This window comes from Scomber scombrus, chromosome 23 (genome assembly GCF_963691925.1).
Source record: "Scomber scombrus chromosome 23, fScoSco1.1, whole genome shotgun sequence".
Classification (NCBI taxonomy): domain Eukaryota; kingdom Metazoa; phylum Chordata; class Actinopteri; order Scombriformes; family Scombridae; genus Scomber; species Scomber scombrus.
Window position 1 is genome coordinate 3,429,901 of NC_084992.1, and position 27,479 is coordinate 3,457,379.

Sequence of the window (27,479 nt, forward strand, 5' to 3'; positions counted from 1 at the left end):
TGCTCCCTCACTGGGTTGAGTGTTTCACCCTGACCCCCCTCCGAACCCGCCTGGGGCTCCGGTGACGATGACATTTTAGATACGGGGTCGCTGTTAGGGGAACCGTCTTTCTCCGTCGTCATGGTAACCCCAGAGACAGGCGATGCGATGCCCAGCCAGCCATTTGCTTTGCCTGACTGTAAAACACAGCTGTAAACCTTAATCTCTGTCGCTTCCTCCGTTGAATAAAAGGACCCGTCAGTCGCTGAGCGGAGCCATGAAGGCGATTTAAAGAGGATTTATTTACTATTTAACACTTTTCTTCTTCTTTTTTGATACAATGGAGCCCACCATTCAGCCAAAATTGATGTTTTTTTAATGCTAATGATGTTTAAAAAGCCACGTCAATGTGGGGGGTCCTCGGTTACTCCCCCATCACTTCACAACACACACACACACACACACACACACACACACACACACACACACACACACACATGTTTACTGTTGTTTGTCTGGTAAATAAGACAGACGCCTTCTCCTCCTTGGTGAGTTTTACTGGGGTTTCCACGGTGACAGAAAGTGTGTGTACGTCTGATGTGTTGTATCCAGCATCTGTGGCTCTGGATACTTTCTTTAACCATTAATTAATTGTTTTAGAGCCTAAAAATCTATCTATCAGTCGTCAGCTTTTTTTGATGATCAAATAATCATTTTAGTCATTTCTTCAGCAAAGTGCCAAGATTTTACCTTTTAGATGTGACTTTTCTCTGGAAGATTTAGACTCTTCTTTCTTTTTAAAGTGTACAGCTGCAATGATTCGTTGATTAATCGATTAGTTGCCATCTATGTAAAAAATTCCCAGTGATTTTAAGAAGCGATTAATCATGTTTGTTAAGAAAAGAAAGGTCTATTCTCCGATTCCAGCGTCTCAAATGAGAATATTATCTGGTTTCTTTAGTCTTCTGTGAGAGGAACTGAATACATTTGAGTCATTGACAAAACAAGACATTTGACGTCACATTTAGGGCTGAGTATCGGTACTCAATACCTTTTAAGGTATTGACCGAAATAAATCAATACCAAGTAGCATCGAAACATCTCCCGTCTAACGACACCTGCAATCGACCCTTTTTACACCCAGAACTAGAAAATATGACTATTTGTACGGACTCAGAGCCAATCAATGCAAGCGTTCTTCGATTTAAGGAAGGAAGGAAGGAAGGGAGGAAGGAAGGTAGCAGGGATAAAGGAAGGGAGGAATGAAGGTAGGAGGGAGGGAGGAAAGAGAGAAGGAGGGAGGGAGGAAAGGAAGGAAGAGAGGAAGGTAGGAAGGAAGGAAGGAAGGAGGGAGGGAGGAAAGAGGGACGAAGGAAGGAAGGAAGGAAGGAAGGAGGGAAGGAAATAAGGACAGAAGGAAGGAAGGAAAGAAGGACAAAACGAAGGAAGGAAAGAAGGACAGAACGAAGGAAGGAAAGAAGGACAGAACGAAGGAAGGAAAGAAGGACAAAAGGAAGGAAGGAAGGAAGGAAGGGAGGAAAGAAGGAACAGTTAAAACAGACGGGGTTAATAGATTGATATAATTGGTAATCAGAATAATAAGTTCTAGAAAAGTGAACCTGTTTCCTCTCGTGTCTGCGATTTCTTTCAGTTGGTTTCTTGCATATTTGTTCCGGATCATTTCTGGGATACATTTTTGTATCTAATCCTATAAGATGATGTCAGGGTGGTTTTTCTGGAAATGTACAGTATGCCGTTTTCAGTGTCTGGATATTCAATCTGCTGACCTGCTGCTGTAATCCTCAGACTGAGGCGTCAGGAGATCCGTCACTGCGAGAGCTAATCTGTGAGACTGCTGAGCAACAAACCAGCCTGGAAACCTAAAGTCACAAGAGAAAGAAAAAAAAGGTGGGGGGGGGGGGGGGGGGCAGGGGGGCAGGGGGGGAGGGTTTAAAAAGAGGCTGCTGTTTTGACTGTTCCTTCTTTCCTCCCTTCCTTCCTTCCGTCTGTCCTTCCTCCCTCCTTCCTTCTCTCCGTCTTTACTCCCTTCCTTCCTTCCATCTGTCCTTACTCCTTCTTTCCTTCCTCCAACCCCCTTTCTTCCTTCCTTCTGTCTTTCCTTCCTCCCTCCCTCCTTCTTTACGTCCCTCCTTCCTTCCTTCCTTCTTTCCTCCCTCCGCCCTTCTGTCTTTCTTTCCTCCCCATTACCTTCCTTCTTTCCTCTGTCCTTCTTTCCTTCCTTCCTCCCTTCCTCTTTTCCTTTCTCCCTCCCTCTCTCCTTCCTTCTTTCCTCCCTTCCTTCCTTCCATCCTTTCCTTCCTTCCTCCCTCCTTTCCTTCCCTCTGCTCCCTTGCATCCTTCCCTCCTCCCTCCCTTTCTTCCTTTCCTTCCTTCTTCCTGCCTTCTTTTCTCCCTACTTTCCTTCCTTCCTCCCTCCTTTCCTTACTTCTTCCTCCCTTCCTTCCTTCCTTCCTTCCTCCTCCCTCCCTTCCTTCTTCCTCCCTTCCTTCCTTGACTGGAGGACAACAGGAGTAGTAGTCTCATGAAATCAGCAAACCGACAGAGTAGAAAGAGAAAAGGGGGGGGGGGGGGGGGGGGGGGCTTTAAAAAGAGGCTGCTGTGACTCATGTGTTGGTGTCTGGAGCCGTTTCCTCTCCTCCAGCGACGGCTTCAACACGATGCTGGCAGGTTGTTAGCCAGACGGTTCTGTGCTCAGAAGGTGTAAATGAGGTTTTAGTAATAACTGCTGATGGTTGAATCTCAGTTCATCTGGTGGCTGAAAGTGATGCTTTTCAATTTGATGTTTTAACCCGTCTGTTTTGACTGTTCCTTCTTTCCTTCCTTCCGTCTGTCCTTCCTTTTCTTCCTTCCTTCTTTCCTTCCTCCCTTCCTTCTCTCTTTCTTTCCTTCCTTCTCTCTTTCTTTCCTTCCTCTCTCTTTCCTCCCTTCCTTCTTTCCTTCCTTTACTTCCTCCCTTCCTTCCCTCTTTCCTTCCTCCCTTCCTTCCTCCCTCCTTCTCTTTCTTTCCTTCCTCTCTCTTTCCTCCCTTCTTTCTTTCCTTCCTCCATCCCCTTTTCTTCCCTCCTTCTTTCCTTCCTTCCTTCCTTCCTTCTTTCCTTCCTCCCTTCCTTCTTTCCTCCCCCTACCTTCCCCTCTTCCTTCTTTCCTCCTTCCTTCTTCCCTTCCTCTTTTACTTTCTCCCTCCCTCCTTCCTTCTTTCCTCCCTCCCTCCCTCCCTCCTACCTTCCTTCCTTCCTTCTTCCCTTCATCCCTCCCTCCTTCCCTCTTCCTCCCTTCCTCCCTCCTTTCCTTCTTTCCTTCCCTCCTTCTTTTCCTTCCTTCTTCCTTCCTCCTTTCCTTCCTTCTTCCTCCGTTCCTTTCTCGACTCGAGGACAACAGGAGGTCAAAAGTCAGGGCTTCATCTAGGGCAATAAATTGATATTTTATAGATATCGTCTTAGATTTTGAATATCTTAATATCATGATATGGAATAAGTGTTTATCCACTTTGTCATTACATCCAAATTACTGATGAATATATTGTCAAACTATCGATATCGAGGCGTTTGATCTTAAATATTCTGATATTTGATTGTCCCCATATCAGCCAGCCTGAGCTTCAACCTGCTTCAGTACTTTGTTTTGAAAGTTACCTCCACGTCCTCCTCATGATGGCATCAGATTGTTCGCACATGCCGACAAACGGACGTCCTTTGGCAGCCTTTGTTTCTAAGGTTGTTTCATGTGTTATTCACGTTGTTCACTCGCATATTTCTGATCTGATTCAGGCTCCAAAATGTACGGTAGTATATGAGAAGTTTTGCATTTTGAGTAAAAACCAAGAAAAAGAAGTAAAATCCAAGAAGTTGGTCAATTAGAGCCGAGAAGACTAATCGAGAGGGCGGCCTAAAGAGACAGGAGCTAAAACGGCCGGTTTCAGACAGACGCTGAACTGAGAGGCCTCATAAAGGACCAGTAAAAGATAAATAAGGAGGTTTTATTTAGCTGTAAATCAAAGATATTCCAGTAGAGCCCCAGGATATAAATATAGACCTGGAAATATGTAGAGTATGTCCTCTTTACGACTCTCAGACTGTGAGTTCTTTCCTACAGTAGAGGATTTTATTTATTTATGTTCTTTTTAATAATCGTGGCTAAACAGACGCAGTAAACCACCTGCAGAAACCAAACTGGATGTGTGGAAAACAGTCTCAGTGACGGAGGATCTGTGCTGACGTTCGTCTCCGGCTGGAAACTATCTGAACTCAACCTCAGTGTCAACCGCCGGGGATTAGAGACGAGGGTCTGGGTGTCTCGCTCGTCCAGCAAACCTGCACTTATTTTGTCCCGTCTCACCAAAATGTTGGATCCAAAACTTTCCTCAGTGTTTACATAAAAATGCAGAGTTTTTCCGCTGAGTCACTGGAGAAACCTTAAAATTGATAGCTGCAGCATTTTGGAAAAAGCATTACATGATGGTGATGATGTCAGCAGTGGAGGGTTTTTCTTTTTTGGTATCAGCATCTTTTTGTACAGGTTATAGATACAGTACAGGAAACCACCTCTGAGTCAACGTTGTGCCTTCCTTGCAGGACATCAGTGTGACAACTTTCTATTGAGGTGATCTCTCTGTATCTGGAGACTCTCACTAATGGCACTTTTCCACTATACAGTTCTAGCACTACTCGGCTCGACTCTCCTCCGTACGGTACCAGGAACCTTTTCCATTACAAAAAAGTACCTACTCAACGTGGGCGGGGTCGTCATAGCACGGCTCCGCGAAACTGCCGTGACTACGTTTTATACGCGACACTAAACACATAAACAATGGAGGACATGGAGGCGATGGTGTACTTGCTGCTGTATGATGCTTTCTGTCTCACACAAAGCAAGAGAAGAGAAACAAATCACTGTAACGCTGTTGCTAGGATTTAAAAATGCCGGGTTTGATTCTTGTGTGGGACGGCTCATGACTCTTCCAGCGTTGACTCTTCTGACCAATCAGTGGCCGGCAGTCTGTTGACGTCACATTTATTATCGGCTCGGCTCGCTTGGAACCTCGGCAGAGCAGATACTAAAAAAGTACCAGGTACCAGGTACTATCCCTGATGGAAACGCAAAAAAAACCCTGAGGCGATGCGAGTCGTGTTGGAACTGTGTAGTGGAAAAGCGGACTTGTAAAAGTGGTTTTGCATTAAATTATTGGTGGTTTGGCTGATATCCACGGAGTCCTTCATTGGTCTGTTCACCTCACTCACCTGCTGAATCATTTGAAAACTTTATGCAGGTGGTAGAAGTTTCCCCATCCTGCCCCGGAGGGATGTTTGGCTGTTCGGTTGGTTGTTAGCTGATTCCAAGTGATCTAAATCTTTTAATACTCCTTTATTTTTAAGTAGAATTATTCATGCAGAAAGAGGCCTCATAGCCTTTTATCTTCGATGAAATGAATGTGGAGAAAGTTAGAAAACCTCAGGCTGATGATCTTTGTTTCATTAATCATGTCGTACAATAATAAACTTGTCAGGCAGCGTGAGTCAGAGCGGGTGGCAGAGCCTTAGTCATCATCAGCATCAGCCTCATACAGGTGTGTGTGTGTGTGTGTGTGTGTGTGTGTGTGTGTGTGTGTGTGTGTGTGTGTGTGTGTGTGTGTGTGTGTGTGTGTGTGTGTGTGTGTGTGTGTGTGTGTGTGTGTGTGTGTGTGTGTGAGTCTGTAAGCATATGTTATTTGTTCAGTAAAAAGCTTTGTATGCTGTGTTACCTTTGTGTGTGTGTGTGTGTGTGTGTGTGTGTCCTCCCCCGAGAGGTCAGATTAATTTGTAGTGTAAATATTTGTCAGTGTATTATTTCTCAAACTGGTTTGTGGTGACTTTTTTTGTGTGTGTGAGAGTTTTATTGTACACTTTCACTGGGGGCCATGTTGGCTTCCCAGTCCAGCTCTGTGAGTGAGGATGTAGATGTAGTGCAGGCTCCATTAGTAAACTGTTAGAAATACATTGGATGAATTCTGTTTAATGGAGGCTATTTTATATAATGATAACGTTTATATGTGGAATTATTGTTATTTTAAATAAGTACATTGTTTTCCTTTTTGGTTGTCTTTCCAGTCTAGTGTGGAAGATTTGTGTCCTGTGACAGAAAACTTTCAAGTAAAATCTCAGTTAGATTAAAACATGTTAAATATCAGCCAAAGTTCATTGTTGCTAAGTTGCTAAATCCAAATTAAACGCTGTCTTGATTTGTGTCCCCATAAACCAGCTCTGCCAACTTTAGCTCAAGGCTATAAAACCAATGTGAAATTCACATTTGTTAACAGTGGTAGGACTTTAACTCTTAACTCATTAACAAATGTTACTTCTCCTTGCTGGCCTCTAGTAGCTAACCAACCCTTCCAGGTCCTGATTGGGGGTTTTGGAGCAACCTGGTTATGTTTTACACATGTCAGAAACGTGGATATGCTACCTGGAGTACTCCATCAGATCCAGGTTCCTCTGTTGGTACTGAACATGTAGGGGCTGAGATGGTGAGAAATCATCAAAACACAGCTGCAAACAGATGATTAGAAACTTGGATATTGATATAAATAACCAGATTTCTCATCAGGGCTTGAAACTGTTCGGTCCAGCCAACATGTCTTCTAGATTCATCTCAGTCTTTTTGGTAATGACACAGATGTTTTATGACACAGCTGTAAATTTTTTATACTGACTGTTAAACCGGAAGAGTTGGTGCTCAAACTGTGAGGCACGTAATGTTGTCTATGGATATAATAGAAGGAATTTTTACCTCTGCAACACCCTAAAATATCTCATGCTGCTTACAGACTGAATTCCAGCTTTCACTTCTTTAACCACAGTCTAACCTGTAAAGTTAATTTTTACCTGCCTGCATGGTTTTAATTTCCAGCCGTGCTGAATTACAGATCTACAGAGAAACCACAATCCTGTTCAACCGGCTCTCTCTCTGCTTATTATTATCCTCTAACATGCTGTTCCTCTAATGTTCCTTCATAAGAGAGAAACACACAGCTGACAGTGTTTCATGTCATCCTCTAAAACTCAAGCAGCCAGTTAGTTAGAAAGATTATGGCAAGAGAAAACAGAGGGAGGAGGAGGAAGAAGAAGAAAGGAGGGATTTTTCATGGTGGATCTGAGTTTTGTCATGCACTGTCACTGTCAGTTACTCATTCACTCTTTGACTGTTTTTTCACCACTCATCTTTCACGAGTCGTCACTTCATTTTCTCACATCTCACGATTGAGAGCCGTGGTCTCTTTCTCTCTCTCTCTCTGTATTGAGGTCAGGGCCGACACTGTAGGAATGTGGAGCAAAAAATGCAAGAGATGGACGTATGGAGGGATCATAATTGGGTCGGCTGAGAAAAGATAACTGGCAAGTGCGCAGTCAGCTCGCCGAACGCACACAAAAGCAAAGCTCATGCAAATTAGAAGTTTCCTTTTCTGAATGAGTAGACTTTAATGTCGCAGCATGACTCAACCAAAGGTGTTCGGAGTCATTTAACGTGGTTAGAAGAAGTGTTCAGATCCTTTACTTCATAGATTTGACTTGCAATTATCAATGTGTTGATCTGCTAGCAAGTATTGTTGTGTTCATGATGAAGCAACATGTGCAGCACTGTGGTTCATTGACATGTTTCTTATATGTTTTTGGACAACAATGCAGATCTACAGCACAAAGGAATAAGATGTGTCAGGTTTTGGATACTCACACAATACTTTTCAAAATCAGTCGTCATGGATCCACGATCATTAAAAGAAAAATAAAGAAGCACCAGTAGTAGTAGTATTTGTTGGTAGTAGTGGTTGTATTAGTCAGCAGTATTTATATTAGTTTGCAGCAGCAGTAGTATTAGTATCAGTCGTCATAGTATACGTTAGCAGTAGCAGCCATAGTTGGCAGCAGTAGTAATACATTCATCAAACTGAGTTCACCCGTCGCTGCGTCTCGTTCACGCTGACTCCTCGTTAACCCTGCGACCCCGTCTGCCAATCGGGGCCCTTCGTGTGAACCGGGTCAGCGATTTGGCCCCGGTCTATTTTTACATCGGGAGTCGTGTGATTGGATGATGTCATCTCGAGTTTGAATAACCTTTTGTTTACGTCAAGACTTTGAAACTTCTGAGGATGGAGGGATGATATCAATAATGTGACACACACACACACACACACACGCACACATACACACATGCAGGGGAACACACACACACACAAAAACACACACAAACACACACAAACAAAAACATAGTGACCCCGATTTTGCTTTGTGCCAAGTAAACAAACTGTCATTGTTTGTAACCGGGTCTGTTACCACAACGATCAGTAGCACTCGGACCGGTTGCCACGGTAGCGCATGGCAACCCCAGCTCTGGCATCTGAAACAGACAGACACACACACACACACACACACACACACACACACACACACACACACACACACACACACACACACACACACACTTGTTTACACTCGCTCCCTATGAAAGAGAACAACACACACACAAACTCTGTAATTTCTTTTACTTTCAGCAAATCTATCAAACCTATAAAATGAACTCGGATGTTTTCTGAACATTATTTGCACAAGTTGCTACCAAAAAATTTTTTTTAAGTGGTGCTAGAGCAAGAAACGGGTATTAAAAATAAAAATAAAATAAAATAAATAAAGAACCTACATTGTGCTCTTGTAGTGCTGTAAATTGACAATTCAACCTTTTTCTGTTGAATTCTTATTAAAAATTAATCTAAACATATATATTTCAAAGAATTGAAGATGTTTCTATTCTCCCACTGCTTCAAACTAATACATAATAGATGTGATTGTGTTACTGTTAAGCTCTACCAGGCCTGCCAATAATGCAATAACAAATGAATGAGTATTACGATGCATTATATTGAACTTACATGGTAATATTAGTGCATTTAAACTATTTCAAAAGTAGAAACTTAACATTTTTACTGCTTTGTGAACCAGATGTGCATCAAATTGATCATCAGACGCAAAAGATTTAATATAAATGTAACGTCATGTTTGTGTTTCCCCACCTAAATAAATAGATCAGCAGTAATCAGGTCAGTACAGGCCGGAATATATCGCAGCAGTAACTCACTACTGCACACACACACACACACTCACACACACACACACACACACACACACACACACACACACACACACAGACACACACACGTCCATTCATTGAGGACGGCCTAATCCAAACACTAACCTTAACCAGGACTTCAGAAAATGACGGTTTGCCTCATTAGGACCATGTTTTGGTCGCCATGACGACTACTTGTCCTGACAAAGTTGGTGTTTATAGCGGAAATGGTCCCCAAGTTGTAACAAAAATGTACACACACACACACACACACACACACACACACACACTGGGAAGGCCAGGTTGTTAGCACGATTTAAGTGTCAAGTTTTGATGGAAGGAATCGAGCGATCAAACAGAGATGTGAGATTAGGTTATGTAACGCGCTCACACACACATCTTTAATTCATCAGCAGGAAGTGTATATCTTTGTCGACATGTATCCAGAACTTCACACAGGGGACTGTTTGCGTGTGTGTGTGTGTGTGTGTGTGTGTGTTGAATAATTTAGCAGTGCAGGGACTTAGTCCGAAGGCAGCAGGAGCCATATATGGATTTCCTGGTGTCTTCTTGTGCAGGATGGAGTAAACAAAGCAGAAAAAAGCTGTTATTACAGTGTTACAGTTCATGTTTTTTAGGCTTCGTGTCATTAGATCAGATAAAAAATATCTGTAGGTAGACTGAAAATGCTCATCACTGTGTTAATAGTAATCGATCGACAGAAAATTCTGTTAATCAATAATTTGTCTGTTTTCAAGAAAAAATAACCACATATTTTCTGGTTCCAGCTTCTTTTTGTCTCGAGCATAAGTGAAGACATTTTTCACTTTTCATTTACAAAGTGCTTTACATGGATACAAATGAAAGTACTACAATTAGACAGTAACATTTAAGCTTAAAGCTTAAAAGCATTTTCTGATGTTTTTAACCTGTCTGAAAAAAATGTTAAGGGCTCAGTTTCTTAAAACAGCTGTGCTCTGTAGTTTCTCTCAAACTTTACTCAAACAGAAAGAAATATTGGTGGAGTGATACATATTTTCTGTTTTAATAACTACTTTTGGCAGCAGGAAGGTTTGTGTGGGATCCAACTTATGAAGGAACACTTCAACACTTCAGAAAAGCAAAACTGTCAACTCAACCTGTAAATGATGCAATGTGTCAATTAATCAAGAACATAATCAAGAGCTTAGCCAATAATGGAAAGTATCAATAGTTACAGCCCTTCACTACACTGTAGTCTCATGACTCTCATATTTCAGAAGATAAACTTTAGTTAATCTTCTGAATATCAATGAATGTTGATTATTATGAAAAGTGCTTAAAGGAAGGAGGAAGTAGTGTTGTACTGGCATGACACACTTTCAGTTTCAGAGTGAATTATAGACTGTAATCACCTGATGTGAAACATTAACAAACTTCCATAAATCTGTTTAGATACTAAGACACTCCCAAACTCAGTGTCAAAGTGATCCAGTGATAGTTGTCTCTATGTTTGTGGCTACACTGCACACATATTTGGCTACTTTTAATGGCGCCAGTTTGAGTCTTTGAGTATTGTTTAAAGCGATCTATAAATAAAATGTATTATTATTCATCCAAACACAAATATAAGCTATGGGAACTGTAGTTACAAAACTGAAGGCATGATTATATCTCTAATCAAAGCACGATAAGACACAAATAATAATAATAGGAGTGAAGTAAATCCATTAATTTGAGCTTTTATCAATATTTTTAAAACACTACTCCTCTGTTCATTCATAAATGTGTCTTGTGTTGAAGGTAATAGAAATAATCCACAGGTAGAAAGACGCCATCAGCAGCACATTTATTAATACCAGATGATTGATTGGGTCCTTGTCTCTTTTATAAACCGCCATAATAACAGATCAACTCAGACTTCTAACGTCTTCTGTACTTTGTACTGTACTCTGTGTGTGTGAGGAGGACGATGATGAAGAAACTGCCAACTAAAGTTGTTTGAACATTCAGAGAAAACAAACACAGCAGGTTTCAATGGAGAAAAGAGTCACACACACACACACACACACACACACACACGACACAAAAGCAAATGTTTAATATCACATATTAATGTTTAATTAACATTCATATAATTACAAGACATTTTTGAAAGTGACACACACACACACACACACATTTGTTATCATGAATAAAACAGATGAATGTCAACGTGAGTCCAACGTGGTCGGGAGCCAAATGGGTTTTTCCGAGTCATTCTTCCCTCTGCTGCAGTCTGAGTTTACATTTAACTCTACAGTAGTTGCAGATCCTTCTTGTGATATAGAAGACAATCTCAATTTAAAGGGGACTTATTATGCTTATTTCCATCTAAAGTAGCTTTGCGTGACTCAGTTATGTTATAGTGGCCCTTTATGCTCCTCAGTTCAGCCTCTGTCTCTTAACAGGCTGTTTTAGCTCCTTTCTCTTTATGTTATGCGTAACTCCTCCCGCAGAAAACCCCGACAATATATACATCAAAACGTGTGGCTCGATTGGGAAAGAGGTGCTATGACGTTTGGTGTTCACCGTTGGAAATGAATGGGAATTTTTTTGAAAAACCCACAAAATGTCACCTTTTTTCGGAGTCACCTAGCTCTCTCATACCTGCACGTAGAAATGTGATTCAAACTTTAAAACGGAGGAAAACTTCTGCTCTCTGTTTTTACATAGCATGTAAACTTTTCAAACTATGAGCAGTCAAACGAGGAGTGGAAATCACGTTTTCTGTGGAAGCGTCAGTTAGCTTGAGTGCGAGAAGCAGTAAAAAAAATCAACTTAATTTTTATTTTTAACTCGAGCTCACGGCCAATCCGTAAAAAGGAGACAAATAATTTTTTGTCAAAATGTAGACATAGGTGTTGAGATTCATAAAATGTGACGTTGACAGGTGGGGTCTGCACAAAATTTAAACGAGGGGGGGCGAGACCGGCGGCAGGGACCATTGTTTTCAATTATTTTCCTCTCATCTCTGTACTATAAACTCTTCATAAATGTAGAAAACATGTCTAGAGATTCTTCAAAGTTTCCTTATTTAGTTTTTTCTTAATTTCTTTGCAGCATATTCTCACCTCTGGATTTGACGTCTTTGACTCTTTAATGACCACGATGACATATCTTCAATGTCATCCCCACACTCAACGTCCCTCCTGTCGCTATGGTCACCCATCATCCCGGTGACCATCCAGTCCACCAAACCCGCCGCCAGCCGACCGTGAGAATGCACGTGATGGCCAGCGTCGCCCCGGGCAACGAGAGGGGGAGTTTCTCCCTACGTGAGGAGGACGTGGCCCTCGCTATGCCAACGTCTCCTCCTTCTCCTTCTCGTCCCCAATCGAGATTTTCCGATAACCAGACGAAAGCATCTCCTCCTGCTCCTCCTCCTCCACCTCCTCCTCCTCCTCCTGGTCTTCCTCCTCCTCCCCCTCTGCTACCTGGGCTGGGAGACCCAACAGGAGGTCTGAGGAAGAAGAAGAGGGTGAGGAGTTTCTTCTGGAAAACGATACCAGAGGAGCAGGTAGAGTCTCTTACAGCCGATTCTCGTTCATTATAATAAGACACACCAATCATCCGTCCATCATCTATGTGTGTGTGTGTGTGTGTGTGTGTGTGTGTGTGTGTGTGTGTCACAGGTGAAGGGACGCGCCAATGTGTGGACTCAGGGTCTGGTCCAGCAGCAGTATCAGATCGACGTCCAGACCATCGAGGAGCTGTTTGGTCAGAACGACAGTCAAAACGCTAAGGCCACACCCAGCAGAGGAGGAAAGGCCAGGAGCTCGTTCAGAGACACTAAAGAGGAGGTGTGTGTGTGTGCTGCTGTTTGTTGAAGGTGTGGAGGGAGGAGGTGAAGTGTGTGACCTCAAACTGCTCACCTTTACCTCTCTCTCTCTCTCTCTCTCCACCAACCAGGTCTCTATTCTTGACTCAAAGAGAGGGATGAACATTGGGATTTTCCTCAAACAGTTCAAGAGGTAAGCTTTACTTTGTGACTCTGGCGGCAAACACACAAAGTCACGTTTACTTTTCACCTCCATTGAGTCCTGACTGAATGTTTTAGGCAAATAAATTACACGACAATTCAGTAAAATCAGAACCAAAATGTCTATTTACAGTGAAATACCACATTGAAGAAAAGTGATCAGTGATAATCTCTTTGAATTATACCACAGAGCAGTTTATGAAACTATGAGGCAGGATTTTACAACTCTGTAAAGTGATCGCAGTGACGATCCTTTTATTATACCTTTGTTATCTTTGCCTATCATATAGACCTGAAACAGGGAAGCCCCTATCCTGAATCTGTCCCTATAAAACGTTGAACTTTTGTTTGTTTTTTTGTACAAATTAAACAGACAAGCTATAAAGAGTGAATCATTGAGCTTTATAGGCGCTTGTTGGTGGATCTTTTTATTACCTTTTGAATAGTTTCTCTCTGTTTCCAGCCTTTATGTTGAGCTAAACTAACACTAGCACCTCCATATTTACTATAAAGACATGAGAGTAGTAGCAACCTTTTCATCTCACTTATAGCAAGAAAGCATGTAAGTGTTTTTCCCGAAATCTTCCTTTAATATCGATCTAGTCTAGTATCAATCTAGTATCGCTCTTTGGCTTCATACCTGACATAATTAAGGTTTTGATGGACTAAATACAGGCGTGGAGTTCCGGTCCTCTGAAATGAGGCCAACGCAGAAGTAACTTAAAACTGCATTCTATCAAATCTATCAAAAGGCCACCAGGGGGCGACCGTTTTGGTGTCAAAAGGACTTTCGTCTCTATACAAGTCAATGGAGAATTCACCAACTTCTCACTTGATTTCTAACCTCAGTAAACGTTTTCAAAATGTGTTTATGGTCTCAATCGCTAGTTTAAAGCCTTCTTCAATGCAGTATGATGCTCATTTGGGAAATTTTGTCCTCCCTGATTTTATATTTGACGATAAAGCAGGGTATGCATTAGGGCGTGGCTACGTCGTGATTGACAGGTTGATTGGTTCACAGGTTCAGGAGGGCGTCTCATGCTCCTCCTGATGCCCATATAAGTAGAATCCGTGTTTTTTTTTTACCCGGCATGGACCATAAATTTTCAAGATGGCGCTGCTCAGATCCGAAATTATTGGCCTCTGAGCAGCAGTCCACAAACCAATGGGTGACGTCACGGATGTTACGTCCATTTCTTATATACAGTCTATGACTAAATATCACATTTCAGCAGCTGTTTTCTTTTTTGTTAAAGAAGTTTAAGGTATTTTATGAGAGACTCAAACAATGAGTAACTTTTAAACAACAGACAAATGAAAGAAAAAGAAGGTCATCACCAGGTACGCTGAGTCATAAGAGTCCATCGACCCGGACTGATGGACGCTGAATGGCTCTGAAGGGAATTTACATGTCGACAGGTTGAAGATGCTTTTGATAGATCTTTGTTTGAAGGATAACAATCGGACAGAAAGGGTGTTGGCGTGATGTGTCTCCTTGCCCTCATTGCAAAGTGTTGTGGGTAAACAGATGGGGTTATGATGGCATGTTATACAAGAATGCGGACGGACACGCTCCTGACATGTGACTGAGTGACAGAGGCACGGAGTGATGTCACAGCGCTGCCAGGTTTGATTGAACGTCCGTTATCCAAATTACTTCAAAGGCCAGGAGCCTAAATGAACATTGAAACAGCTCTAGTGTTTCTATGATCGTTCCTGCTGTTCAAACAGGACAGTACTGTGCACAAAATGTATTTAAAAGTTGATCTGAAGTTAATTTGATCTGAGTCAAATCCAGTAGATATCTTTCAACGTTACAGTGTTTTTAGTGCCAATCAATTAATCAATCTTTATTTATATAGCGCCAAATCACAACAAAGTCATCTCAAGGCACTTTACACATAGAGCAGGTTCTAAACCGAACTCTTCAGGTTTTAATATTAAAGAGACCCAACATTCCCACATGAGCAAACACTTAGTGACAATGGCAAGGAAAAACTCCCTTTTAACAGGAAGAAACCTCAGGCAGAACCAGGCTCAAAGTGGGCGGCCATCAGAATCTTTTTGTTAAATCAATGAATGGAAAACTATAGGACCGCCTGAACCCAAATCAAGATTATCGATATGGTGAAGTGGTCAAAGTGCTCTTCCTACGCCGGCATTTATTGATGGTTAACGTGTGTTTCTGGTTCACGTTGTATCTGTCATTCATTCTCTCTCTCCCTCATGCCTGCATGCCTCTCACTGTGTTTAGTAAGCACTCAGTCTGAACATATTGACACAGTCAATATAACATGAACACATTCAGGACACTTAATGATCCCACTGCCCTCCCCTTATATATTACTTAAACACTCTCCCAGTCTGTACTATATGTTCAGTTCAACTAGGATGCAAAACCTATACTATATTAACCCTCCTGTTGTCCTTGAGTCAAGGAAGGAAGGGAGGGTGGAAGGAAGGAAAGGAGGAAGGAAGGGAGGAAGAAGGGAGGAAGGAAGGGAGGAAGAAGAAAGGAAAGGAGGGAGGAAGGAAGGGAGGAAGAAGGAAGGAAAGGAGGGAGGGAGGAAGGAAGGGAGGAAGAAGGAAGGAAAGGAGGAAGAAGGAAGGAAAGGAAGGAGGAAGAAGGAAGGAAGGGAGGAAAAAGGAAGGGAGTAAGGAAGGAAGGTAGGAAGGAAGGAAGGAAGGAAGGGAGGAAAGAAGGAGGGAGGGAGGAAAGAAGGAAGGGAGTAAGGAAGGAAGGAAGGGAGTAAGGAAGGAACGAAGGAAGGAAAGAAGGAACAGTCAACACAGACGGGGTCAATTTGACCCGGGAGGACGACACCAACGTTAAAGATTCTGTTCTCAGTTCACAATGATACAAAACAGAGATTTATATTGAATTAAATGTGAAATGTTTTATCTTCCTCAGGTCCAATCAGGCCATAGTAGACGATATTCGCCATGGTAACGGGGAGCTGTATGGGGCAGAGGCTCTGAGGGAGCTGCTGAAACTGCTGCCGGAGACCGATGAGGTGACACACACACACACACACACACACACGCATACACACACACACACACTCACTCTATCACACACACACACACACACACACACACACACACACACACACACACACTCACACACACATTAACGTCATCATGTTAACTGTCTTCTCCTGTTTTCTCTCTTGAAGGTGAAGAAGTTGAAGGCGTACCGAGGCGACGTCTCTAAGCTCTCATTGGCCGACTCCTTCGTGTTCCTGCTGATTCAGATCAACAGGTGAGAGTTTAAAATCAGAGTGTATAGCTTGTTTTAGATCTTCGTCTGGGTTGAAGTGACCCCTGACTTCTTATTGGCCGTTCATCGCTGGACTTCAACTAGAGAAGACAAAGCTCATGTTCATTTCTTTGTAGGGCAGGTTCACAAGTTATCAACAACAGTCAGGTGTCCAAATGAACACTGAATTCACTTATATTTGGTCATCAAAGCTTGCAATGTGAAGCAGTAAAGCAGTAAATGTTGGGTCTGTATCGGCAGTAACTTAACACGACTCTGATATGACGGCGCCTCAGACAAGTGGACCTAAACCATGCCAGCAAAACAGTATAACAGAGCTACCAGACCTGCCCAATGTAGGAGTCAGGTATTCAGACCTGTGTCACCCACAGGGGAAAACATCTGGAACTAATAGGAAGCTTCAGCCGTCCAAATGAGTCAAATCAAGTAAATATCTTTCAACGTTACAGTGTTTTTAGTGCCAAAGTCCTTCTTTTTGTAACTATACTTCCACCACAGCTCAACAGGGAAACAATGTCTGAGGAAACACAGAGAACAGTACATTTATGGCGCTTTTCCACTATACAGTTCTAGCACTACTCGACTCGACACGGTTCCAGGAATGACCTTTTCCATTACTATAGTACCTACTCAACGTGGGCGGGGTCGTCATAGCACGGCTCCACGAAACTGCCGTGACTTCGTTTTATACGCGACACAAAACACATAAACAATGGAGGACATGGAGGCGATGGTGTACTTGCTGCTGTATGAGGCTTTCTGTCACACACAAAGCAAGAAAATTGAGCCATATGGCTGTAACGCTGTTACCTGTAATTAAAAATGCCGGGTTTGATTCTTGTGTGGGACGGCTCATGACTCTTCCAGCGACTCTTCTGACCAATCAGTGGCCGGCAGTCTGTTGACGTCACATTTAGTATCGGCTCGGCTCGCTTGGAACCTCGGCAGAGTAGGTACTAAAAAAGTACCAGGTACCAGGTACTATCCCTAGTGGAGACGCAAAAAGAACCTGAGTCGAGTTGAGTCGTGCTGGAACTGTGTAGTGGAAAAGCGCCATGAGGTTGTTTCTTATGAAGGGTTAATTAAATCAGTTCCTCATTGTCATAGTTACATTCATACAATGAGGATTGTTTTTTTATTTTAAATTTTAGTAATACATTAGATTTATTCCACTAAAAAATAGACTTTTTCCCACACTTTTATATTTAAATAATGTATAATAATGTGGACTTCCTGCTAAATAAACCAATAAATAAGATAAATATGACTCCCTTAAAGCCGACTGTCACTGTGTGGAAGCTAACGGGGATCAAAATAAAGAATAAAAGCTTCCTCCGGGTTTCTGGTGACAGCAGATGGTGGAAAGAATAAAAGGACGACCAAATCTGATTCACTTGAGGGAGTCGGAGGATGTGACACAGTGGGGGTTGATGGGAAATGTAGTTTTAATTTGGAGAAACATTGTGATTAATAGACTAATTATCATGTTTTTATCAAACCCTCTATTACTCCCTTTCTTCTGTCTTTTTCGGGCTTGTATCTTTATAAGATTTTACACTTGTTCATGTATTTTTTTCTCTCCATTTATAGTTACTCGGTCCGTATTGAGTCCATGCTGCTGAAGACAGAGTTTCCCGTGGCGTGTGAGGCCATGAAACGTGACATTAAGATCCTTCGCTCTGCCACCAAAGGTAACGACGTCGCAGTGTTGTTAGTTCATCAGCTTCCTGCTCGCTGCCTTTCAGCTCTCACTGTTAACATCTGCTTGGTGTCGGTTGCCTCGACGACTCGTGTAAAGTCTCGTCTTATTGTTAAGAAATCACACCAATCCTAACATCAACAATGAAGTGATGACATCATTAGATTATTAATAGTGAAGCATCAGTGTTAGAGCAGCATGTTACTGTTGTAGCTGCTGGAGGTGGAGCTAGTTTACACTACTTTATATACAGTTAGCTAGTTTACACTACTTTATATACAGTTAGCTAGTTTACACTACTTTATATACAGTTAGCTTAATTACTGGGAGGAAAGAAGAGAAACGAATAAGCAGGATGAGACTTCACACACTCCACAACACCTTTGCTATTTTTAGCGAGCATATGTGTGAACGTGATAACTGTATGAATGTTAACTAACCGTTCACACACTCAGACTCTCTGGTGCACGCAGGGATTTTAGGATTATACACTCCTGGTTATCTTTCTTTATTATGTGTGTGTGAAGATGTTTATTTATGCATTTATGTCTCTGCTTCTTTCTTCATGTCTCCAAATCCTTTTTTTCACATCTCAAGCAGGTGATGATTTTTTAAGGATTTGTCGGTCCTTCTTGATGATGCAAATAAACACTTCTTTGTTTTAATTCGATCTCTCTTCCAGAGTTAATGTGCTGTGAGGAGCTCCATGCTGTTCTTCATCTGGTGCTGCAGGCTGGAAACATCCTCAATGCTGTGAGTGAGAGACTTTAAAGACTGCATCAAGGAATAAAAGCAGCAATAATGAATAATTAGGCAAGACAAGTAAACGCAATTACTGTGGTAGCAAGTCCAACTGAACACATGATGTTCACAGGGTAGACTGTGTGAATATGAACGTTAGTGTAAAGCTGATTCTGTCTGTCTGTCTGTCTGTCTGTCTGTCTGTCTGTCTGTCTGTCTGTCTGTCTGTCTGTCTGTCTGTCTGTCTGTCTGTCTGTCTGTCTGTCCGTTCGTCCGTCTGTCTGTCCGTTATTCGCATATCTCTCGAACCATTCATCCATTCATATTCCTCGTGTGTTGCAGGGAGGTTATGCAGGAAACGCAGTGGGCTTCAAGCTGTCGTCCCTCCTCTCTCTGGCCGACACCAAGGCCAACAAGCCGGGCATGAACCTTCTGCACTTTGTTGCTCTGGTCAGTAACAAAAACATGTTTGATATAAATAACACAGGTTCTTCAATTATTAATTAGGGATTTAAAGGTGCAGTAAATGGACGTTCAGCCTCACCAGATGTCAGAAAACAGCTATTTCCTATGTAAAGATATAGTGAGCAGAGAATAAACCTTCTTAAATCACATCTAAACAATACACTAAAATATGTTCCTGAAAGCATTTGAGGAAAGAAACATAATCAGAAGTGCCTAGTTTGACAGTTTGATCTTTGAGTTTTGGTTCGAGGACTTTCTTTTAAACGATGCACACATTTATTTAGGTCTGTGATGCTGCTGCTGTAGTGAGACATCTAGTGGTTGAATGTCATGTATTGCAACTTTTTGCAGAGCAGGTGGTACAAAGTTGGTTTAGTTGGTTGCATTTGTATTCGTCATTGTATTTGGGTTCATATATAGATGTAATCATTATTTTAATTATGAAATAAGTACTTAAAATATACATTTAACTGTTCCTATTACTGACAGGTTATATATTTTTTTTTTAATTAAACTCCATAATAAGCACAGTTCCCATATAACAACATCAACCTTTCAAAGAAAAGGTCTATGAATTAACAGTTAAACAGCAGCTCCTTTTAGGAAATTACTGAAAAAACCTAATATGCTAATAAACTGTTTGACACACAAAACATACACTGAAAACTGAGTATTTACTAGTCTTTTTTAGCAGTTGGTACTACTAAACCATTGTTATAATTTGCACCATATTGCACCACCCTTTCTGTCAAATGTCCTAAAAAATTAACTGTTAAATACCTGCAATTATGTTTCTTTAAAATCAAAGAAATCTGTATAGAATTAAATCTTAAAATAAAGCATTAGCCTGGACTATAAAATACAAACTCTGAAAGGTAATTAATGGTTCTCTCTCTTTCAGGAAGCGCAGAAGAAAGATGGGAAACTGTTGGAGTTTCCACTGAAGCTGACTCATGTTAAGACTGCAGCAAGGTTAGAAATCACTTCATCACTTCAAGTCTCCATTTGCTTTGTAACAGCGCCCTCTGCTGGTATAAAGCATTACAGCAGCTTTCCCTCCAAATCTAAACCTGAAGACTAGTGTAAACTATAGAAAGGAAGTAATTCATTGTTCAGAGTCTTATTTATAGATTTATTGTTAATGATAGCTTTTGTTCGCAGGATCTCCTTGGAAACGCTGGACACTGACCTGCAGTGCCTGACGTCTCGCACACATTCAGTCGAGGAGAGCGTCCAGAGAGACACGGAGCTGCTGCAGCAACTGGACAACTTCCTGCAGGTAACTGTGTCTAACATGACCATTAAAACCAAACATTCACCCTCAAACAGCTCTTTGAGGCTCACTGAGATCATTTCAAATTAAAATATTGTAGGTTGAGTATTTTGTTTTCTGTGAATTGTGCACAGAAATCGAACACAGAGGTACAAATAATGAAAATATAATTTTATACCTGTGTGAGAATCCTTTTGGAAATCCTTTTATTATCTTTAAAATGTGATATTATCCCTCATTTGCTTCTTATTGTTGGAAGTTATTTGAAAATATTGAAGATATTGCTGGGAAATAAAAAGTAACATCGGCCCTCACAAAGATAGCAAGACAAGCCGATGTTGCTGGCTGGATCTGTAACTACTTATGTCTTTGATTATTGATTTTTGCAGTTCCTTGTCATCAGTATATTCCTTCCTGTGATTTGTGTGCCTGCCTGCAAACTAAATTTCCCACAGGATGATAATAATGTTGACGTTTCTTCTGTTTTTTTCTGTCTCTCAGAGTGCTACGTCGTCTCTGTGCTCGCTACGCGGCAGCCGACAGCATCTGAAAAAGGAAGGCAGCGAGCTGATTGACTTCTTCTGTGAAGACAGAGATGCGTTCAGACTGGACGACTGCTTCAGCATCTTCCACACCTTCTGCTCCAGGTTCACTGGTGCTGTCAAGGTACCCTCTACACTTTGTGAACACCTATGTTAAAATGGGGCTAAGAAAGTAAGAAGAGCTAGGAAGTGAAAATAAGAGAAATTGCATAAGACTCACTGCTGTCTGTCTGTTTCTATAGGAGAACATGGAGAGGGAGGCTAAGGAGGTGGCCCGTCGCCGTCGGTTGCAGGATCTGGAGGAGCAGAAGAGGCACTCCTGGTCCGGGGGTGAGGAGGTAAGACGAAACACAAACAAACACTGAAAAAACAAATACGCTCAAACAGCATGACTAGTAATGAATTTGAACTATGTGATCCTGTTGCAGGTCGGAGGAGCTTTTGGTTTGCGCTGCAGTAGTGAGGCGGACATGTCAGCTGCTATGTCCCGCCAGGACGAGGCCGGGCTGATGGAGTTCCTGTCCTCTAGGTCCCACCCTCGCTCACCTCTAACCAACTCCCGCATTCCTCTGGGCCGCTCGGGGAGCTTACGCCGTTCCCGAAAATCTCCATCCAGATCGCCGACCATTAATGCCGACCGCGAATTGAGCATGGTCCTCGGAATGGCGACCCCCGACCACAGACTCACCCAGCAGAGAGGAGTGGAAGAGGAAAGGACAGTTTTCCAATCAGCCTCCCCTGAACCTGGGCTCAGAAGTCCAGGTCTCTCACCTCAGGCTTGGTCCCAAAATCTGAGGGTCCCAAACGCACACCATACAACCACCACTTACCTCAACTATGATGCCACCCAGACTCAAGTTAACGCAATCAATCCCACAAATAAAGAGTCAGTCAAATCTACCTCTGATTTGAACCAGCAATCAGACCACAATAACAATGGCAATGATCGACTCAGTCTGGGTTCTAGCAGCCAGATAACACCTTCAGAACAAACACATTTTGGATTGAGGGGGGAAACAGCTACAGCGAATGACAATGCTGAAAAATCAAGTGTTGATCTGGATTTAAGTGGACAAAATGTCTCTTGTGATGAGAAAACCAACCCTGGTGCTTCTAACAGCAACATGTCAGTGGTTTTAGAGAAATGTACACTAGTTCCTGAGCTGAAAGCATTTGACAAGAACACACACCGAGATCGTCTCTACGGATATAGTCAGGATGATATGGTAATCACAGATTTGGAAGAGGAGGGAGCAGACAAATCCAATCTCCAGGAAGTGCAGGGTAACTCCCACATTGGGAATGCAGAAAAAAAAGATTTTTTCTTTCCTGACACAAGCTCTTCCTCATCACAGAGAAATGAAGAGGAGGAACGAGAGGACAAGGTGGTTGTGTGGTGTGTGACTGGTGTGTGCGAAGCAGCCAGTGAGCGCACAAACACTGACGACCCACTTGAACAAACTGAGAGGAATCAGTGTACGAGTGACAATCAGGGAGGAAATGAGAAAGCTTTCTCTGCCCCAACCAAGCACACGCCTTCAGAACCTCAGCTGGCCAATGAGACATCAGTGCCTGAACCCATCAGCAGCCAACCAGTGCCTGTCTCCCGCTGTGACAACTCACCACATACCATATCCTCCACCAGTTGGCAACCAGCAGAGCAGCCATCTTCCAGTCAAACTCTTACCACAGATGCCTCTAAGGACACTAAAGAACCAGTTGATCAAGGAGAAGAAGCAGAGGGCTCTGCCAATGAGGAGAAACAATTAGAAACCCTCCCTGAGAAATCAACAGAGAGCAAAAGCAACACTGATCACACGACTAATGAAAATCCAGAAGCAGCTCCTCCCACAAATGGAAAGGCAGAAGCTGCAACATTGTCCAAACCATCCACCAAGAACCTTGCTACCTCTAAAGCTCCGCCAGCCGGGATTAAACACACAACCCCAAACACCAACAAATGCAAACCTGTCCGAACACTCACCAACTCTGAGAATCAAGGCATGAGGCGGGTGGTGCCCATTTCGAGGACTAGCCGAGGTCCTCCACCCCTTAGCAAACATCCTGAGAAGCCTCCTGGCCACCAGCGGGGTTCCTCCAGCGCTGCAGCGTCCTCCAGTCTGAATGTCACCAACTTTAACAGCAGCTCCCTCCGACGAGGAGAGAAGCCCTCGACTTCTCCTTCGACCCAACGCTCCAGCATCCACAAAGACCCTAAGGATGCAAAGGACCGGAAGATTTCAGGCACTCACGCGTTCCCCCGAGAGCAGAAACAGGACTTGCAAAGGAGGCCATCTATCCAAAAGCCCTTAATGAAACCCAAAACCCAGCCAGAGGAGAAGATGTGTCGTTCCACACTGCGGGCGCTCAGTCAGGCTGCAGCAAATGGGGGTGGAGGAGGCAGTCTTAGTGCCCCTGCCACCCCTTTGCGTAAAGCCATTACCCCTTCATCATCTCCACTTCCGGGTTTTGCCCGAAACACCGCCTCTTCTTCTTTCAGACGGACCCTTACACCTGCTGCTCCTCATTCAGCCCACTCTGGCTCAGACTCGTCCCCTAAAACCTCCTCAAAAACCTCCTCTTCCTCCTTTGTCCCCCCAACTGGCACCTCCTCGCCTTTCACCCGAGCAGGCTCACTGAGAGTCTCCACCACCACCAAATCTTCAGATCTACACAAGCCGTCCTCCTCCTCCACCTCCTCCCCACTGAGGAGGACTCAGAGCATCAGGACAACTCCTCGCCCACCACTCCTAGACTTGCAGGCTCCTTCTAAAGGCCACCGGAGGAACGATAGCGGCAGCTTCTCTGACAAGTCCGCTCACTCTCGAGAGTCGGGCAAAGTCAGCAAACCCGGCTGGAGATAACAAATCTGAAGCTAGACAGTGCCTTGTATCCTTCATTCTTTTCTGGATTTGGGAGTAAAGCCAGAGGATACATTCCAGTAACAAAGTCTTACAGAAAAACAAATGGTCTTCCTAAGCAAGAAAGAAGGGAGGTTACATTCCAATATGAAGCACAGACACTGTTTTCTATTCTTCGAGGATGAAAGGCACTTCGTACTAATATGAAGATATGTTTGTTTTCCAATGCTTTAATGTGATGATATAAGGACACATTCCATTATGAAAGCACATTATGTACACTTTTTTAAGAGGCTACATTCCAATATTAAAAATAAACTGTCCAAGGTGGTCATTCAAGGATGGATGGATGATATCCGATATAACTCTGGTGTGTAAAGGCCATATTCCACATTGAGATAGGGGACACCCCTTCCAATAAAAACATGCAAAGTGCTCTATGCATAGAAGTAACATTCCAATATTTAGAGGTTTTTGGGTTTTTTTTTAAAAGCAATGAGAATAGTACAGGCTTCCTATCTAAAGTCAAAGTGGTCTTCTTCTAATATGTAGCATGCACATACTTCATAATTCCCCTGCTTTAGTCCTGAAACAATCAGTCAATGAAACCAATTAGTCATTTGAAAATCATTGTTCGTTTCAGTGATCAACCCTTTTTTTTTTTTTTTTAAACTTGACTTAATTTGCACTCTAAACGTTTAAAATCCCACAAATTCCGGCAAATTAACTTTGATTATCTGTCTTCTGATAAATTAAAGGTAAATTCTTTGAAGCCAGAGGAAGGGACCTTGTTAAAATATTAAGCACAGTCTCCTCACTTGTGGCTGAATTTGGTAAATTTCACCAACAAACCGAACCTAATTCCAACAATAAAAATAAACAGTAATTCTTTCTAACTCTTATGAGATTCTTATTCCTCTGAAGTTCTCTTTTTCTAGGATAAACTTCACCAAGAAGCCAACTGCACTCTAATACTACCTATACAATTTCCTTTTCCTAAGAGCTTTGTGAGAGCATTAACACACCACACATTTCCCTTCCCCTTTGAAGATGCCTGTTAGTTTGATAGTTCATAGATTCAGAGGAGATTCATTGATTATGAATATCACCATACATTACATAAAATAACTTGACACTGTCCATTCAGTCCAAGCAATAGTCCATAATACATCTCAACACAGTATTTTCTGGAGGTCAGAGACCATGTTCTCATCTTTACAAGAACAAGACTTAATTATTTTGTTCTTTTTAGAGAATACAGGGCGATAAAAGAACCAGACATGCAAGCAGGTAAACTGGAGTTCAAGCACAAATAATGACACACTCTAAGAGCTCAGGCCCGACACATTGGTCACATTAGTCATTTTTCAATGTAAGATGAAGGAAGAAAGTAAATGTCTACATCTACAAATGTGTGATGAGATTTTTTTTAAATGGTGCGTCTTTTCTGCAAATATATGGTACCTGACGCGACTGAATCCCAGCTGTTTGTTTCTTATCTCCTCCTGATCAAATGGCTTTATTTTATGTCTAAAACGCCTTTTTGTGATTCTGCATCTTTTTAAATTCGCTAACCAAGCTGAGGAATCTCTGTACATCTGGCCTGATTGGAATAGAAATTATATTATTATAATAATTATACTTGTCTTTGAAAACAATGTGCTAAATCATCAAGAATCATGTAATTTTTAAAAAAGAGAGATAAGTTTAGACGAGGAGATATTTATTTAAAGTGTCTCTGATTAAAACGAACAGCGACTGACAAACAAAAGTCTGCAGTGTCAGGTTTGTTCATATGAAGATATTTGTATGTTTATGTATCTGTATTTATGTATGTAGTTCATATTTGTATTATATATAAATATATGTAATCTGTCTACTAATTAATAAAATGTTATTCCCCCAACACTTAGCACTTTTTTTTCATTCCTCTGCTGCAGTTTTTCTTTTTTCTGTTTTGATGATTTTTCAGTGTATTTCTGTTGCTTATATTCTACAGTTTTTTCCTTCTTGACTGCTTTTTATAATCTTATTTTTTAATAACTTGAATCTTAAGAAGCATTTTGTGAATTTGCTATGTGAAATGTGTTATACTAAATATACTTTACTCACTTAACCTCGTCTTGTATCCATACAATGCATCACAGGCTTGATAGTTTCTGATATTATTTTGTATAATATTATTATATTTTGTATATTATTTGTGGAGAAGAGGGTCAATATGCTGTGGCTGGTAGCTTGATGAGAAAATAAATAAATGAATAAATAAATAAGCTCATTAATAAATAATAATAATAAAAATAAATAAATAAGATAAAATACATAAAAATAAAGAAAAAAATAAAGAAGATAAGATACATAAAAATAAAGAAGAAAAATAAATACATTTCAATAAAATAAGAAAAATAAAACTATTTCCATCTACTTTTATTGCATATTTTATAATAATTTTATTTGTATTTTAATTATCCTTATTATGCTAAAGTATTATGATTAAAATTACAATTTAAAACACATTAAAACATAATTTTATCATTTTTAAGCAGATTCTTTTTAATCACAAAAAGAATCCCGCCTAAACAAGACGCGTGACGTCATCACGCTGCGCCAAACAATGCTCCATGTGGATTACGGTCCGAGGAAAGTTTGTGTGTCTCTTTATCTAGAAAGTTGTGATGAAAAAGGGTTAAAAAAAAAAAAAAAAAACTCCGCTGGTGGAAAATAAATATGAAACAGCTTCATTGGATATCGAGCTGAAAGTAATGAAACAGCAGTGAAAGAAAAGAAAAGAAGAAGAAAAGAAAGAAAAAAGGAAAAGAGAAGAGAGAAGTCCTGGCGTTTAAAGTTTAAAGACCTGAAGAGCTTTAAAGGTCAGTCTGGTTTAATTTACGACTTTAATATTATTTATGTGTTATGAGCGATGTAGTATGCAGTATTACAGTAAAAGTACTGCAGTATTATAGTGATGTAGTATGCAGTATTACAGTAAAAGTACTGCAGTATTATAGTGATGTAGTATGCAGTATTACAGTAAAAGTACTGCAGTATTATGAGCGATGTAGTATGCAGTATTACAGTAAAAGTACTGCAGTATTATGAGTGATGTAGTATGCAGTATTACAGTAAAAGTACTGCAGTATTATGAGTGATGTAGTATTCAGTATTACAGTAAAAGTACTGCAGTATTATGAGTGATGTAGTATGCAGTATTACAGTAAAAGTACTGCAGTATTATAGTGATGTAGTATGCAGTATTACAGTAAAAGTACTGCAGTATTATGAGTGATGTAGTATGCAGTATTACAGTAAAAGTACTGCAGTATTATAGTGATGTAGTATGCAGTATTACAGTAAAAGTACTGCAGTATTATGAGCGATGTAGTATGCAGTATTACAGTAAAGTAGTGGTTTGGTCCTCTGACTGATATATTATTATTATGACATCATTAGATTATTAATAGTGAAGCATCAGTGTTAGAGCAGCATGTTACTGTTGTAGCTTCTGGAGGTGGAGCTAGTTTACAC

The 27,479-nt window shown here is 41.4% G+C and overlaps 2 protein-coding genes across 2 annotated transcripts in view; one reads left to right on the forward strand and one right to left on the reverse strand.

Moving 5' to 3' along the window:
• The window catches only part of LOC134006181 (FH2 domain-containing protein 1-like), a 29,118-nt gene extending 3,277 nt beyond the window's left edge, over nt 1-25,841 (forward strand). The window contains exons 2-14 of the mRNA XM_062445265.1: nt 12,175-12,631; nt 12,747-12,914; nt 13,024-13,085; nt 16,005-16,107; nt 16,270-16,355; nt 17,964-18,064; nt 18,755-18,825; nt 19,156-19,263; nt 20,180-20,250; nt 20,440-20,557; nt 21,053-21,217; nt 21,336-21,431; nt 21,522-25,841. Coding sequence (XP_062301249.1) covers nt 12,272-12,631; nt 12,747-12,914; nt 13,024-13,085; nt 16,005-16,107; nt 16,270-16,355; nt 17,964-18,064; nt 18,755-18,825; nt 19,156-19,263; nt 20,180-20,250; nt 20,440-20,557; nt 21,053-21,217; nt 21,336-21,431; nt 21,522-23,957 — 3,945 coding nt within the window. The 5' untranslated portion in view covers nt 12,175-12,271 and the 3' untranslated portion in view covers nt 23,958-25,841. The remainder of the gene's footprint in view (nt 1-12,174; nt 12,632-12,746; nt 12,915-13,023; nt 13,086-16,004; nt 16,108-16,269; nt 16,356-17,963; nt 18,065-18,754; nt 18,826-19,155; nt 19,264-20,179; nt 20,251-20,439; nt 20,558-21,052; nt 21,218-21,335; nt 21,432-21,521) is intronic.
• The window catches only part of LOC134006179 (zinc finger protein 208-like), a 1,001,836-nt gene that overhangs the window by 483,271 nt on the left and 491,086 nt on the right, over nt 1-27,479 (reverse strand). The gene's annotated exons all lie outside the window — the stretch shown is intronic.